The sequence below is a fragment of the Vulpes lagopus genome, chromosome 3 (assembly GCF_018345385.1).
Source record: "Vulpes lagopus strain Blue_001 chromosome 3, ASM1834538v1, whole genome shotgun sequence".
Lineage (NCBI taxonomy): Eukaryota > Metazoa > Chordata > Mammalia > Carnivora > Canidae > Vulpes > Vulpes lagopus.
Window position 1 is genome coordinate 163,912,306 of NC_054826.1, and position 14,698 is coordinate 163,927,003.

Consider the following 14,698-nt stretch of genomic DNA (forward strand, 5'->3'; position numbering starts at 1 on the left):
TTACTAGCTGTGATGATCAGAAATGCTCCCAGACAGGGACGCCTGAGTGGCTCAGTGGTTGAGCGTCCGCCTTTGGCTCAGGGCGTGACCCTAGGGTCCCGGGATCGAAGCCCACATGGGGCTCCCTGCACAGAGCCTGCCTCTCCCTCTGCCTGTGTCTCTGCCTCTCTCTGTGTCTCTCATGAATAAATAAATAAAATCTTTAAAAGGAAAAAGAAATGTTCTCAGATGTTGCTAAATACACTATGGGGGATCTGATTACTCCCAGTTGAGAACCTCTGCCTTAGAGCAAGGGCCATGGCCTTTGAGAGGGTGCTGTGTGTCTGAGGGTTTGCAGCACAAGGCCATCTGTGAGATCTTGGATCCGAAAGGCACCACCCTGGCACTCCCCGAAGCAGCAGGCCCTAGAATGCCAGTTGGTGTCTGACTGCACAAAAATGTGGCACTACCACTACAACAATGCCTGGATCACCTCGGGCCCAGATCCACTTCTGTAATCACATAAACCTATTCACAAATGAGGAGGTACAGTTTCTTGGAAGTATCATCTTTCTATTGATGTCTCCAATCCCTATTTTGTTCTTGATAAGAGGCCCTGGGGTTATATGTCTCTCAAAGGGTTATCTAAAGGGAATGAGCCCATTTCTCCCAGGATGTTTAAAAATCTGTTGTAATTCCTCTTAAGTTCACATTTCCACACAGGTGCCTCAGTAGGAGAGAACTGATTTAGCAAATTCTGTCTTTTTTTTTTTTTTTTTAAATTTTTTTTTTATTTATTTATGATAGTCACAGAGAGAGAGAGAGAGAGAGAGAGAGAGAGAGAGAGAGGCAGAGACACAGGCGGAGGGAGAAGCAGGCTCCATGCACCGGGAGCCTGATGTGGGATTCGATCCCGGGTCTCCAGGATCGCGCCCTGAGCCAAAGGCAGGCGCCAAACCGCTGCGCCACCCAGGGATCCCGCAAATTCTGTCTTTTATGGGGGTTTTGCACATTTGGTTTGTGTAACAGAGCTCCAGCAGCTTTATCTAATCTGAAAGATGATTTTTGTCAAAAAGCCGTCCAGCTCTGGGCAAACGTCTCTTTTCTGGCCTGTTTTTCTGATGTCATGCCAGTCTGCAGAACCTCAAGCACTGAGCTGTTACCACACATTTTGGAGACAAAGTTCAACTCACGTAGGTCTCCGTGACTAAAACTTAAGTCTCTGGTTTGTATGGTATGGGAAGTTGAAAAACTTAAACTCCAAATCTGACCCCAAAAAGTTAGAACAAGAATTTTCCTTGGTCTACTGTAAATTTCTGAGGCCAAGTAAGGCAGGTCTACGGATAATCAGTGTTCATGCCTAACAGTTTTTAAAAGAAGTCTTTTTGAATATAATATACAAGGTTGTTTGAATTGGACTTTGAAAAGAACACTGGAAGAACCCAATTCTGAAACAATCCCCACCAATTGGGGCTCTTCAAATTAGATCTAACTGGAATATACCTGGTGGGGCACTGGTTTTTAATCACTGGGGGATCGGGCCTCCTCGGGTAACCGGGTGAAAGGCATGGATCCTCTCCTCGCAGAGAGGATAGAGAATTTTTTTCCAGTCGCAGAGACTGTACAGCCCTCCTGAATTTTGTCTGTGAACGTCTTGGAAATTGATGGACACAGGTTAGGAATTCTCCATGCCAGAGAGTCTTGATGATTCGCGGAAACTCATGACCTTCCGTGTTTGGTTAGAAGCTAAAATCCAAAACTGGAGCCTAAGTCAACTAACTACTTCCCTGTGAATGTGAACATTCCCGACATCTCGTTATAGGCCCGTAATAGTAAAGCAATATAACCAGGGATAGAATCATTAAAAGAGGAGCTGCAATCATTTTTAAAAATTGTCATCATGGGACACCTGGGGGGCTCAGTGGTGGAGCGTCTGCCTTGGGCTCAGGGCGTGACCCCGGGGTCCCGGGATCGAGTCCCGCCTCGGGCTCCCTGCTTCTCCCTCTGCCTGGGTCTCTGCCTCTCTCTCTGTGTTTCTCGTGAATAAATAAATAAAATCTTTAAAAAAAAATAAAAAATAAAAATTACCATCACAGTGGGGAAAAGAAAAATAACACAATCCCAACAAGCAGAGGGACCGTACAGGCTACTCACCAAACGCAGGTCGAAAGTAAAAGTACTCTTTTTTTTTTTTTTAATTTAAAATTAGGAGTAATTCAGTGATGCATTTGCCTTACAACAAAGAGCTTGTTTCGGTTTTCCCTTGTGCTGACCCAGCAAGAGAGATTTAAAACGAAGCTATTTAAAGGTCAATTAAAAAAAAAAACAAAACATCACCCCACCTGAAAAATGCAGTCTCTTACACGGGGACAATCTAGGCGGTCAGAATGCCACTTCCTGTGCTGCCCCTGTTATGTCCCTGTTGGAGGGATTCATCCCAATGCCCGCGTCTGCATGTGCTATGTCTTTGCCTTGCAACTCGGAAGGGAGGCAGCGAGGGTGACCTTATCATCGATCCCCTGCCCCCGAGGATGCAAGGCACACACTTACAGATCTTCTTACTAATGCAAAATTAATGATGCTTTACGCCAACACTTAAAGCTTTTAGTAAAATGCTGTCTTGATGTTTATAGTTTGTGTTTCTCTACAGGGAAAAGTCTGGAGCGATTAATGACATTCATCTTTGCATTGTTCTAGCCTTATTGAGGAAGATGGAAATGAGATCTCAAAGCACTGAAGCATTTGTCTGTTGGAAACAGCTCTTTGATACCAAGCCATCCTCCATTCGGATGTGTTACAGGACTTGGCCCGTGCGCAGCGTGCGTAATGCTGCAGGCGGATTTTCATGAATCAGTGGTTTGGAGTCTTCTCCCTTAGAAGATCCATGAAAAGCCACTTTTAGAGGAAAAGCTATTTGAATTTATTTTCAACATTCCATGATTTAAATCTTTTTTTTTTTTTTGTGGGGTGGGGGAGGATCTAATGTTTTTAAGGATGATAAGGACAAAATTAGTTTTTACTTCGAAATTGTTGGAGAGATAATATTGACTTATTCCCAAGAGGAACCATTGTCTTAAATGTTGTGCGGCCCTAATTAGGTATGCATGGCCTTTATCCTCATCCCAGGTTGTCTCCTCACTAAAGCAATTTTGAATATTCCTGTTAGACTATCCCTTCAGCAGAATTTTTCACCGAAAGATGAGATACGTAATATGTTAATTTTCTTAATTACTATTGACCACTGCTAAGATGTTATATGTTTAATTTAAAATATTTTAAAGGATATTTTAAACAAAATCACCCCATCAAAATGCTCTATAAAATTTTGGGGGGGTCATAATGCAAAAGAAAAATTTCCAACATTGGGAAAGAAGTCAGAACACGTATGCCCAGTTATCTGATTTGCTATTCCCTGGTTATTTGTGCTTGACAATTCAGTGAGCCACTCCGCACTTTGCATTTTCTCATCAGTGCAACATTATTAGGATTAAATAAGGCAACGAAGACGAGGACACTTTTGAAAGCGCTATATAAGTGGTCGATGGTTAATTTATTTTATTATGCTCGTTTCATTGATGGAACAACATTAAAAATTAATTATTATATTATCATCTTAAGCGACTCTAGCCCAGTCTTGCGAATTTAGTGTTGGGCATTCACCAGAACACACAAATAATGTTAGAGAACTGGTTCTGGTCCCACGTAGGGTGTGTGTGTCTGAGAAAGATACGCAGCTGCTTCTAGGTTCAGTTGCCTCATCTGTATGATCAGGGCTGGCCTATCTGTGTGGTATCTTCTAACCGAAAAACGTGATTCTCCTGTCTCTCTGGAATGTCATGTCTTTTGAATCTTGAAAAATAGCTCGTAGGAGACAGATAGCAAGGCCCAGAAAAAGTTTGTTCCTTTTTTTTCTCTAAAGAGAATTTTTAGGTGGCTCTTCTTCTCCTTTGAGATCGCTCTCTTGTCTCAACCAAATCACAAGATCCCTGAATACAGGAGCCACGTCTTCTACTTGTTAAGGTTTTCTGGCTGCTTTTCCCTTGGCTCCTCATCCAAACTATCAAATCCTAGTTTTTGTTGTTACGGGCTGGGTCTTATTTACTTCTTTATTTTTGGTTCCATAAATATCAGGACCATTGGGTCGTGTAGATTTTCATACACTTGGGCTTATCAGCATGTGCGTGCGTGTGTGTGTGTGAGACGTCCATTATGTCTCAAATGTGCATTCCTTTCTTGAAAAATTTTATCAAGTGTTTAATTTTAATTCCACTGTACTTAACATACGGTGTCATATTAGTGTCAGGTGTACAATGCAGTGACTCAGCACTTCTGTGCGTCATCCAGTGCTCATCGTAAGTGGACTCTTCAATCGCCTGCACCTGTTTCACCCATCGCCCCCACGACCTCCCCTCTGGTGACCATCAGTATGTTCTCTATAGTGAAGAGTCTGTTTCTTGGTTTGTGTCTCTTCTTTTTTTCCCCTTGTTTTTGTTTTCATCTGTTTCGTCTCCACGTATGAGTGAAATCACGTGGTATGTCTTTCTCTGACTCACTTATTTCACTCAGCATTATGCTCTCTAGCTCCACCCGTATCATTGAAAATGGCAAGATTTCAATCTTTTTATGGCCTGAATAATATCCCGTTACATATATATATACCACATCTTCTCTATCATCCACGGTTGATGGACACTTGAGCTGTTTCCATAATTAGGCCACTGTAAATAATGTTGCAATAAACATAACGGTGCCCATATCCTTTTGGATTCGTGTTTTGTAGCCTTTGGGCAAATATCTAGTAGTGGAATTACTGGATCATAGGGTAGCTCTATTTTTAAGTTTTTGAGGACCCTCCACACTGTTTTCCAGGGTGGCTGCACCAGTGTGTCTTCCCACCAGCAGTGCAGGAGGGTTCTTTTTTCTCCACGTCCTCCCCAACACTTGCTAGTTCTTGGGTTTTTGGTTTTAGCCGTTCGGACAGGCGTGAAGTGACATCTCATTGTGGTTTTGATTTATCTTTTCCTGATGATGCATGACATTGAGCATCCTTTCATGTGTCTGTTGGCCATCTGGATGTCTTCTTTGGAGAAGTGTCTGTTCATGTGTTCTGCCCATTTTTTAATTGGATTATTTGTTTTTGGGGTGTTGAGGTGTGTATTTTGTTTTTAAAATACAATTTATTTTCTAATCACAATAGTATGAGCATTCCTTTGAAAGGTCAGATAGTGTTGAAAGGCGCTGTTCTCAGTGTAGCCCTACTGCCAGCACTTTGCTTTATGGAAGTCACTTACAGCTTTTTTCTTCAGCATTTTTCTAGAATATATTACCATATTTCTAAGTAATGTACTTGTGTTGCTGTCTCTTGCTTCATTAACTTTTGATGCTGTATGCTGATTTATTTTGCTGGATTTAGCTCTCTCCTCATCCATTTGCCCATTATAGTTATAACACAATTTTTATTAAATCAATATTCAGTGTTTGCATTTTTCTGACAATACAGATAATCATAGTACTGTGAATCATGGTACTGTGATTGTGTTGCCTTTCTTGGACACATTTTTCTTTTTTCTAGAGTTAAGAACTTAATGAGTTAAATTTACTTATTAGCTTTACTTTGTGCCAAAGACTAAGCCTCACAGTTATTCAGGTGCCCAAGCCCATCTGATAATTTTTACCCCCTCTGGTATCCTAGGTTTCTTGCCATTGATCCTTTTGCCTCTTTTTTGTTAGATACCCCGTTTTCTAGATCTTGTGTCTTGAATTATTTCTTGAATTATTCACTCATTTTGAACACACCTGCTTTAAACTGGGCGTTTTAATAGAAAAGAAAAGGAATCAAACTCCTAGAAAGGGAAAAAGAGTGGTTCTAAGTGAACACGAACACTAATAATAATGGTGATAATAACAATAGTGGCAAAGATCATTTCATGAGCAATATACATATGTCCTCACAGTCTCATGCCAGTGCTACAAGGTAGGGATTGTATCACCACCCTCCAGATGAAAAGGCTGGAGCTCAGGGAGGATAAGTCACTCCACAAGTCCACTGAGCTAGTGAGGAGTGATGCTGGGGTTCTCACCTGCTTTCAGGTTGGAACATATTTGGCCTGGAATCCCTGAGCAAGGAATTACTACTGTGATTATTTTCTTAAGCTTCAGGTTTATCTTTGAGGGCTCCACTAAGGCCCCATGAAGGAAAGGTTTTGACTACCGCGATGCCTGGGCGTTTTCAAACAGCCACGGTCGTGGAGGGGAGGCAGCTTTTCCAACAGTACCGAACAGAGTCAACTAACAAGATTCTTAGCAAAAAATCTGAGAGTCCATCTGCCCACCCTGGGCATGTGCACCATCCTGCACACATTCTGATCCTTCCTAGTTAGAAATGTAATTACTTCTGCGGTGGAGGGAGCATCAGCTGCTTGGCAGCAGATGGTTGTAGGGAAAGGCCATATTTCTACTTCCTGTCCAGGCCTGTGGGTTTTTCAGAATGTGAGTTTATCATGATTCAGGTTACTTAGCACACATCTCCTTCCTCCTCTTCGTGTTCTGTTTCTTTTTTGTTGTTGTTTTGCCTTCTACACTCTGATAAGGCAACTGCTGATAAGGCAACTCAGGAGCAGTCTCACTGAGAAGCTGAAGAGCAGGAAGTACTTTTATTTGCTTCCTAATTACACAGGGACTCCGGGAAGGGTATGTACAATTCAAGATGGAAGAGAGGGAGGACGGGCCTTTGTCAGGAGTAAAGCCATCCGTTTATCATCTCCCCTGCGTAATTTTGAGGTTTGCTCAAAGTTCTTCTGCAAAATATAGCGCAGTTCCAGAACGGAGAATATTTTGCCTTTACGAAAGAGAAAAACTGCCCTCTCTTTTTGAGTCTTTCTTCCCTTGTTGCTAGCAGGCAAAAATCTATTTGGTATAGCTGACATTTCATTCATTCACCAGGATTCTCTTCGACGAGCTGCTATGATTTCCACAGAACTGGTCAGACTGATTAGAAAGGGTGTGGAATATTTTGCTCATGGAAATGAAATCTTGGTATCTCCAAAACTTGAAATCTGTCACCAGGAAATTATTTCAAAAAGGAACCCACCGATAGCCATATAAGTTGAAAAATTGGTACATGTTGGAGTTTATCTTTGATCTCATTTTGCATGCTATCTCTACTATTTCAACATAATAACTGTAGTCAATAATTCTCAGGCATCTCAGGGATCAATTAACATTTATTCATAATGGGCTCACCCCAATCAAGATGTATCACAAATACATCTTTTTTTTTTAACTAATCGGTGGTTAATTAAACCAAATCAAATGAGTCGATGCTTAGGACAAATGTTTGAAGGATAAAGTCCCATTTGTCTGCCATCTTTATGTAATTTGCATGAGAAGTGGAGCCTGGAGATTTTCATATGGTTTGTCATTAATAATATAATTTTTAAAATGCAGTAATTTATGGACCTCATTTCATGAGAGTAAGTTTTAATATGAGAATATATTTTAAAAAATAAAATAACAATGAATGGTTACATACCTTACTTGAAGTTCCTTCATGGGGAACAAACACCATTCTCCATTTCATTGGGTGAAGAATAGTTCTCTCAAACCTAGGGGATCTTTCTCAATTGCCCAAGACAATCATTTGGAAGAGAGAGAGGGATTTTCTTGGAGAAAGGCAAGCGAGAACTAAGATGCCAGCTAGATAAGTGGGATCTTCTCTCAGGAGATGAGTATCCTGTGGGGCTCCTGTGGGGCTCAGCGGGTTAAGCATCCAACTTTTGGTTTTGGCTCAGGTCACGATCTTATGCATCAAGAGATTGAGCCCGCAATCTGGTTGCATGCTCAGCAGAGAGTCTGCTTGAAGATCCTCTCCCTCTGCCCTTCCCACCACTCACACATCTGTGCTTTCTCTAAATAAATAAGTAAATCTTAAAAAAAAGAAGATAAATATTGTGGTCAGATTACCAGTAAGGTATGAAAGTATGTATTTTGGAGTCAGGCCTGGATCAACTTTGGCTTAATACCTGAAAGTATTATGATTAAGCTTTTATGATTTTTGCGTATGAAGGGTTGGGATTTTTGCACTAACTTTATAGGGTAGCTATGATGATTAAATATGTAAATATTCCAGAACAGTGATGGGTACAATAAATATGTAGGGGGTATTGATGTTGCTGTTGCATTAGTAGTGATAATATTAGCCACAGTAGCGATATCAGTTGCTTGAGGAATCCATACACTATGGTAAAGTGGCAAAAGACATCCTGATCTCTGTACTCATTCCTAGTATTATTTTGAGAGACCCAAGCATATAGCTTTTTGTTTGAAAGGATGGGAACAAAAAAAAACCCCTACATTTGGTGGCACAGCAAATTTATTAATCTGCTAATTTGCCAATTAATTTGTTAATTTATTAGTAGAGTGAGGTTAATCAAGTTAGCTTAACCTTTTGGGGCACCTGGGTGGCTCAGTCGGTTAAGCGTCTGATTCTTGATTTCGGCTCAGGTCACGGTTTCAGCGCCCTGGGTTGGGCTTCACACTCAGCGGGGAGTCAGCTGGAGGATTCTCTCTCCCTCTCCTACTACCCCTCCCCCTGCTTTCTCTCTGTTTCTCCAAAATAAACAAATACATCTACAAAAAATAACCCTTCTAACCCTTAGTTCTTTAGCTATAAATGAAGGTAATTTTACCTAGAGTTAAGAAATTTATTGCAAATATTTAATGAAATCATACATTCAAATACTTGCCTAGTGCCTGGCATGTTACTGAGTCAATAAATGGTTATTATTATGTTATTATAAATTATCATCATTAATATTAAAAGCAAGCTCAGAAGATGTAAGTCGACTGTTTCTAACTGAGGCTGAATACTGTCACAAGCGTACACATTTTATCCAGCCTTCTCAAGACTTAGGGTGAGAAAATAAGGATGTGGGTCAACTTCATAGGAAGAGGAAGCACTTACAAGAAACAGCAAAACAAAGACATTTAAGTTTCCTTTATGGCTTAAGTGTATGTCTTTGTGAGATAAAGAAATGGTTCCAGTAGCACAGAAGAGGCTTCATGGTTTATTTATTGATTTATTCTACGGTTTTACTGAGATATGTCATAGAATATTGTATTCATTTGAGCTGCACAACATAATGATCTTTTCTTAAAGATTTTTATTTATTTATTCATGAGAGAGGGAGAGAGGCAGAGGGGGAAGTAGGCTCCCTGCGGGGAGCCCGATGCAGGACTCGATCCCGGGACCCTGGGATCACAGCCTGAGTCGAAGGCAGATGCTCCACCACTGAGCCCCCCAGGTGCCCCCAACATAATGACCTGATATACATATAGATTGCACAGTGATTGTCACAAGTCCAATTCACTTATACTTATATACTTATAATTTTTTCTTGTAATAAGAACTTTAAAGATTTACTCTTTCAGCAACTTTCAAATATATAACACAGTATTGTTGACTATAGTCATCATGCTGTAGATTACACTCCCCGAACTTAGTTGTCTTACAACTAGAAGTTTGTGCCTTTTGACCATCTTTACCTATTTTCTTCACCAGCCCTTCTACCTCCCACCTCTTACAACCACCAGCTTGTTACCTTATTTTATGACTTTGGCGTTTTCAGATTCCACACGGTATTTGGTATGACGTGATATCATACAGTATTTGTCTTTATTTATTTTACGTAGCAAAATGTTTGCACGGTACATCCATGTTTCAAGTAGCAAGATTTTTTTCTTTTCGTGGATGAATAAACTCCATCCCATTATATAAATGGGAAGAATGTGGTTTCCATGTCTTGGCTATCGTAAATAATGCTGCCATGAATGTGCGGGGGGTGTGGGGATGGGGGGCGGGGCAGGTATCTCTTTGAGGCAGTGATTTTGTTCCCTTCAGGTATATACCCAGAAGTGGAATTGCTGAATTGTATGGTAGTTCTATTTTTAATTTTTGGGGGGAACCCAGAAGAGGTATTTTGAAGAGTCGCTCTGATAACATCATCAAGTGAAATCCAGGAAAAATAAATAATGAGGCATACACACAGAAAAGTGAATCGCAGCAGGCGGAGATGTAGCGGAGTCACTTAGCGCTTTCTCACCACCATCTAACGTAGATCAGCGCAACACAGGTCTGTCACCCCATTTCCTGATCCATCAAGGACCATGGGGGTAATAATTTCTAGTTTATAGGGCAGCTGTAAATATTAGAAGAGGTGATATAGGCAAACCGCCTGGTACGGCTGCCTTAAAAATAAAAGTCAGTTATTTTACCAGCAGAAGTGGATTTCTTTGGAAGAGCAGAGGATTGCAATTCAGGGCAAGCAAACGATGGCAAAAACTATAGACCAGTCCAACAAAAGAGGTGAATGTTATTATATGGAGAAGGAGGATGTTGGGAGGAGCTTCTTTGAACAAAAGTCCATCAGAGAAAGGCAAGAGTCCAGGGTGATGACAGTTAGTCATTAACTTGTAGGAGATGTAATGCACATCTTCTCCTCTTGGATCCGAGACTGATGATTCTCCCCTGTTGGCCTCTCTTCAGTTGTTGGCACCTGTAATCGGCAGTTCTTGACCGTGAGCGGTGGGGCATGAGAGTGTCCCCCTTCTGGCCTTCCCACTCTATTACAGTATGGAGGATAATGGGGTGGATACTCCACTATAGGATCAATTTTCACAGTATTTGTGCCATGTCCCATCATCATCATCATCACTTAATGTACAAAATCCTCATAAGCTTACCAAGGTCCAGGTGGAACAGGTATTTATTTCTGGGTACCGTAAAGTCATTTGTTTTTCTCTAGCTATAAAGTCAGTAGAAAATAGAACTGCCAGAGAATTTTTGGACTGTGATGCATTGGGGAAAACACACAACTAAAAAAGACATTAAATCAGTTTAAATTAGGATCGGGGGATCCCTGGGTGGTGCAGCGGTTTGGCGCCTGCCTTTGGCCCAGGGCTCGATCCTGGAGACCCTGGATCGAATCCCACGTCGGGCTCCCGGTGCATGGAGTCTGCTTCTCCCTCTGCCTGTGTCTCTGCTTCTCTTTCTCTCTGTGTGACTATCATAAATAAATAAAAATTAAAAAAAAATAAATTAGGATGGGGGTGTTCTCCTTCTTCTTGGTACTTGGATTGAGAATGGTAACAACTTGGTCATTAATACCATTACTTCTCTGGGGATGACTGTATCTCCAAGGAAGAAAAGAGGAACAGACTATTTGTGTTGGATTTTGATGAAATGAATAGTTGCTGGATTTATTTTGTCCTTAATGCATCTTTAATGAGACCCTAGCATGTGTGTCTAGGTCCTGGCGAGCCTGATGTTTTCACTCACAGATTCCAGATTAAAGATTCTCTGATCCTTCAAAACGAAGTATCAACTTTTATTCATTACATTCAGGACTTGAATATCTTTCTCAAGCAATGCAGGAGAACACAAAGACCGAAGGGAAAAATTCCTGACTCTCTACCGCTCAAAGTTATCCTCTGTAAATGTTTGGATTAAGGTTCTTTCAAGTGTTTGTCTTTGCAAGTTTCTCCTCAACCCTAGCTTCACCTAAGAACTATGGCGAGATTCAAATGTTGGAAGGACTATCACAGGAAATACAATATGGTGTGTCCTGTAGGCTGGACCAAGACTTAGGGGAAGTCGCTACAGAGAGGACTTTGACCCCAAGTAAAAGGAAGCAAAGTGAGCGGTGCCAAAGGTAGAAGGGCCTGTCTTAGAAAGTAATGAGGTTCCTAGGGCGGCAGATGTTCAGGCACAGGCTTGGGTCCCCCTACCCTTAGGGAGCTTGCTGTAGAAGCAGGAATCGCAAATATCTTTTGAAAGTCTTCTTCCAACTCAAGATTCTATGATTTTATGCCCCAAATTAACTGTAAAATGGCTACTGTGGTTGAAGCGGCCTAAAAAGATGACTGAATTTAGCTGTCGAACATTGTGCCCCGCTTTAAACTCCTTTGTGTGTAGTTTATACGCCTCATGTGACGCTAACTGAATTGTTGGATCTCATCTCAAAGCTAGCCTTCGAGGTCTCGACGTTCATCTTATCAGTTTACAACTTTTTGGAAAACTCCACTCAGAAAAACAGCAAAATGTTATCAAAAAAGAGCTGCCACAATTATTTTCCAGTAATTAAAGCAAAATATCTGGTGGCCTTTAATATCAATGACTTTATTAGCTGGGGTAACTGATTGTCCTCACTGAATATAAATGGCTGCCAAGAATATATGAATTTGGTCAACCTTGGCTTATTATTGCCTCTGATCATGTTTTACTATGTACAAAGCATATATTTTAGGAGAATAAACTCAGCATGAATAATATTTATCGACTTTCTGTACATTACCAACCCTATTTTGTTTTTAAGTTTCATGACCGAGAGAAAAGAGAAATGTACTTTAAAATATAGAAACGGGGGATCCCTGGGTGGCTCAGTGGTTTAGCTCCTGCCTTCGGCCCAGGGCGTGATCCTGGAGGCCCGGGGTCGAGTCCCACGTCGGGCTCCCTGCGTGGAGCCTGCTTCTCCCTCTGCCTGTGTCTCTGCCTCTCTCTCTCTCTTTCTCTGTGTCTCTCATGAATAAATAAATAAGTAAAATCTTTTAAAAAATAAAATAAAATATAGAAACAAATGATTCAGTAAGTGTTTAAGGAAGCTTTTTTTTTTTTTTTAAATTTTTATTTTATTTATTTATGATAGGCACACAGTGAAAGAGACAGAGAGAGGCAGAGACACAGCCAGAGGGAGAAGCAGGCTCCATGCACCGGGAGCCCGACGTGGGATTCGATCCCGAGTCTCCAGGATCGTGCCCTGGGCCAAAGGCAGGCGCCAAACCGCTGCGCCACCCAGGGATCCCAAGGAAGCTTTTAAAATTTGAAATAACTGTAAGGAACCAATACTATAAATAGGGAGGTTTTTTTTTTTTTTTTTTTAAATCAACAGTGGAATTATTCTTCAAGAAAGACATTTTTTCACTTCACTGGGTGTGGCAAAATAGGTCATATTTTCCAGTTAAATTAAGCCTAAAGAAAACATGCAACTTACTGATACGATGTGATCCTTAAAAGGGTTAGAAATAGTAACATCTCTTTTGAAGCACAGAATCAGACACCAGCATCCTAGCTGGAAGTGATGAAATTGTTGGCATCACTGTTCTCTGAAGAACACCACCTGCCACTGCAACCTGAGAGGTTTTCACATCAGCAGTGGGAAGGCAGCGTTGGGGAGCCTTGTGGAAGAGTCTGGGGATCTGAAGACATAGATTTGCAACCTGGTGCGTGACTCCCTAGCTGTGTGAATGGGCAGTTTTTAAGTCTTTTTCTGACTCCGTTTACTCTTTTACAGATTGGAAATAGTGATACCCCTATATCGCAAGGTAGTAAAAGGAAATCATGTGTGTTCAAAGCACAGTAGAAACTCAATCATTTATGGTCAGCATTGATACTGAATAACCTTACTTGCCTTTGCAAAAATCCCTAATGCCACCTTCTGGAGTAACGTTAGTTGTAAATGTGATAACTTTGTACCGAATAATCAACACTTACAGAATTCGTTGAACGTTTCTAAGGCTCTTTAGTATCTGTAGTTTTATCTGATTGAACTGTTCAAGTAGAGAAGGAAGTATTGCTATTATTCAGGCTTTATTGATAAAGAACTAAGACTAAGACTAGATGGGAACAGCTTTTGGTTGTAGAATAAGTAAGTTGTGGGGATCTAGTGGTTAATGACACTGTATTGCATATTTGAAAGTTGCTAACCAGTAGACCTCAACAATTCTCATGACAAGGGAAAAAAAACAACCTTGTAACCATGGCTGGTGGTAGATGTTAACTGGACTTCCCATCATGGGCATTTCACAATATATACAAATACCGAATCATTAGGTTGTACACCCGACACTAATATGATGGTGTATGCTAACCTAAACCTCAAAAAGTCTATCTAGGTCTAGTGTTTGAACTGTGGGGTTGAACTTCAGCTCTACACTTGGCCTAGGAGTGAGTGTCTTCCCCTTCTGGGCCTCAGTGTTCTCGTTTGGAGAGTGGATAGAGTAGTGGGGTCCTCAGAAAATTTTGTGTTTTCCCAATGTGCCTGCCCTAAAAGCCCGAATGCTTCACATATTTAAAGCTCCCAGTAAGCTGGCCCCAACCTACTTTTCCAGTGTTATTGACAAGATCCCAGCCTTTTGGGAATCTTTTCCTCCAACACATTATTCACTTCCATAATTTTGTTCCTACTGTTTTCTTTGCTTGAATGTGCTTCTTCTTTCTTCTTCTTCTTCTTTTTCTTCTTCTTCTTCTTTGTCTTCGTCTCCGTCTTCGTCTTCTTCGTCTTCTTTGAATGTGCTTCCTAACTGAGAAAATCCTACTCATTCATTAAGGCCTACTATAATTAGACCCACTTAAGAATTCTTTACCAATGTCTGATTGGGAATTAACAACTGCCCCCTTGTTGCATCCGTGACCATTTATTTATGCCTCTGTGATTACTTCTCACTGCCTTGTGCGGGAGTCCGCTGCACATGTTTCTAGCTCCCCCACTAGACTCTTGGCTCCTTGAATGAGAGACCACATCTTTTTAATCTTAGTGCCCCAGACCCTCTCATTTCCTCTCCTCCTCCCAGCCTCCAAGCCCATAAAGACTGAAATACAGACACATAGTAGACATAGAAATAGCTTTTAAATTTATTCTAACGACTGCAGTACAACTAGTCTGAA

The 14,698-nt window shown here is 41.0% G+C and overlaps 1 protein-coding gene across 4 annotated transcripts in view; it reads left to right on the forward strand.

The window, feature by feature from the left end:
- PTGER3 (prostaglandin E receptor 3) overlaps window positions 1–14,698 on the forward strand; it is a 185,555-nt gene that overhangs the window by 40,327 nt on the left and 130,530 nt on the right. Inside the window, exon 4 of one of the 4 annotated variants that reach the window (XM_041750835.1) lies at window positions 33–204. The exons of the other annotated variants lie outside the window; for them this stretch is intronic. Coding sequence (XP_041606769.1) covers window positions 33–189 — 157 coding nt within the window. The 3' untranslated portion in view covers window positions 190–204. Of the gene's footprint in view, window positions 1–32; window positions 205–14,698 lie in introns of those variants that run through there. 4 annotated transcript variants of the gene reach the window in all.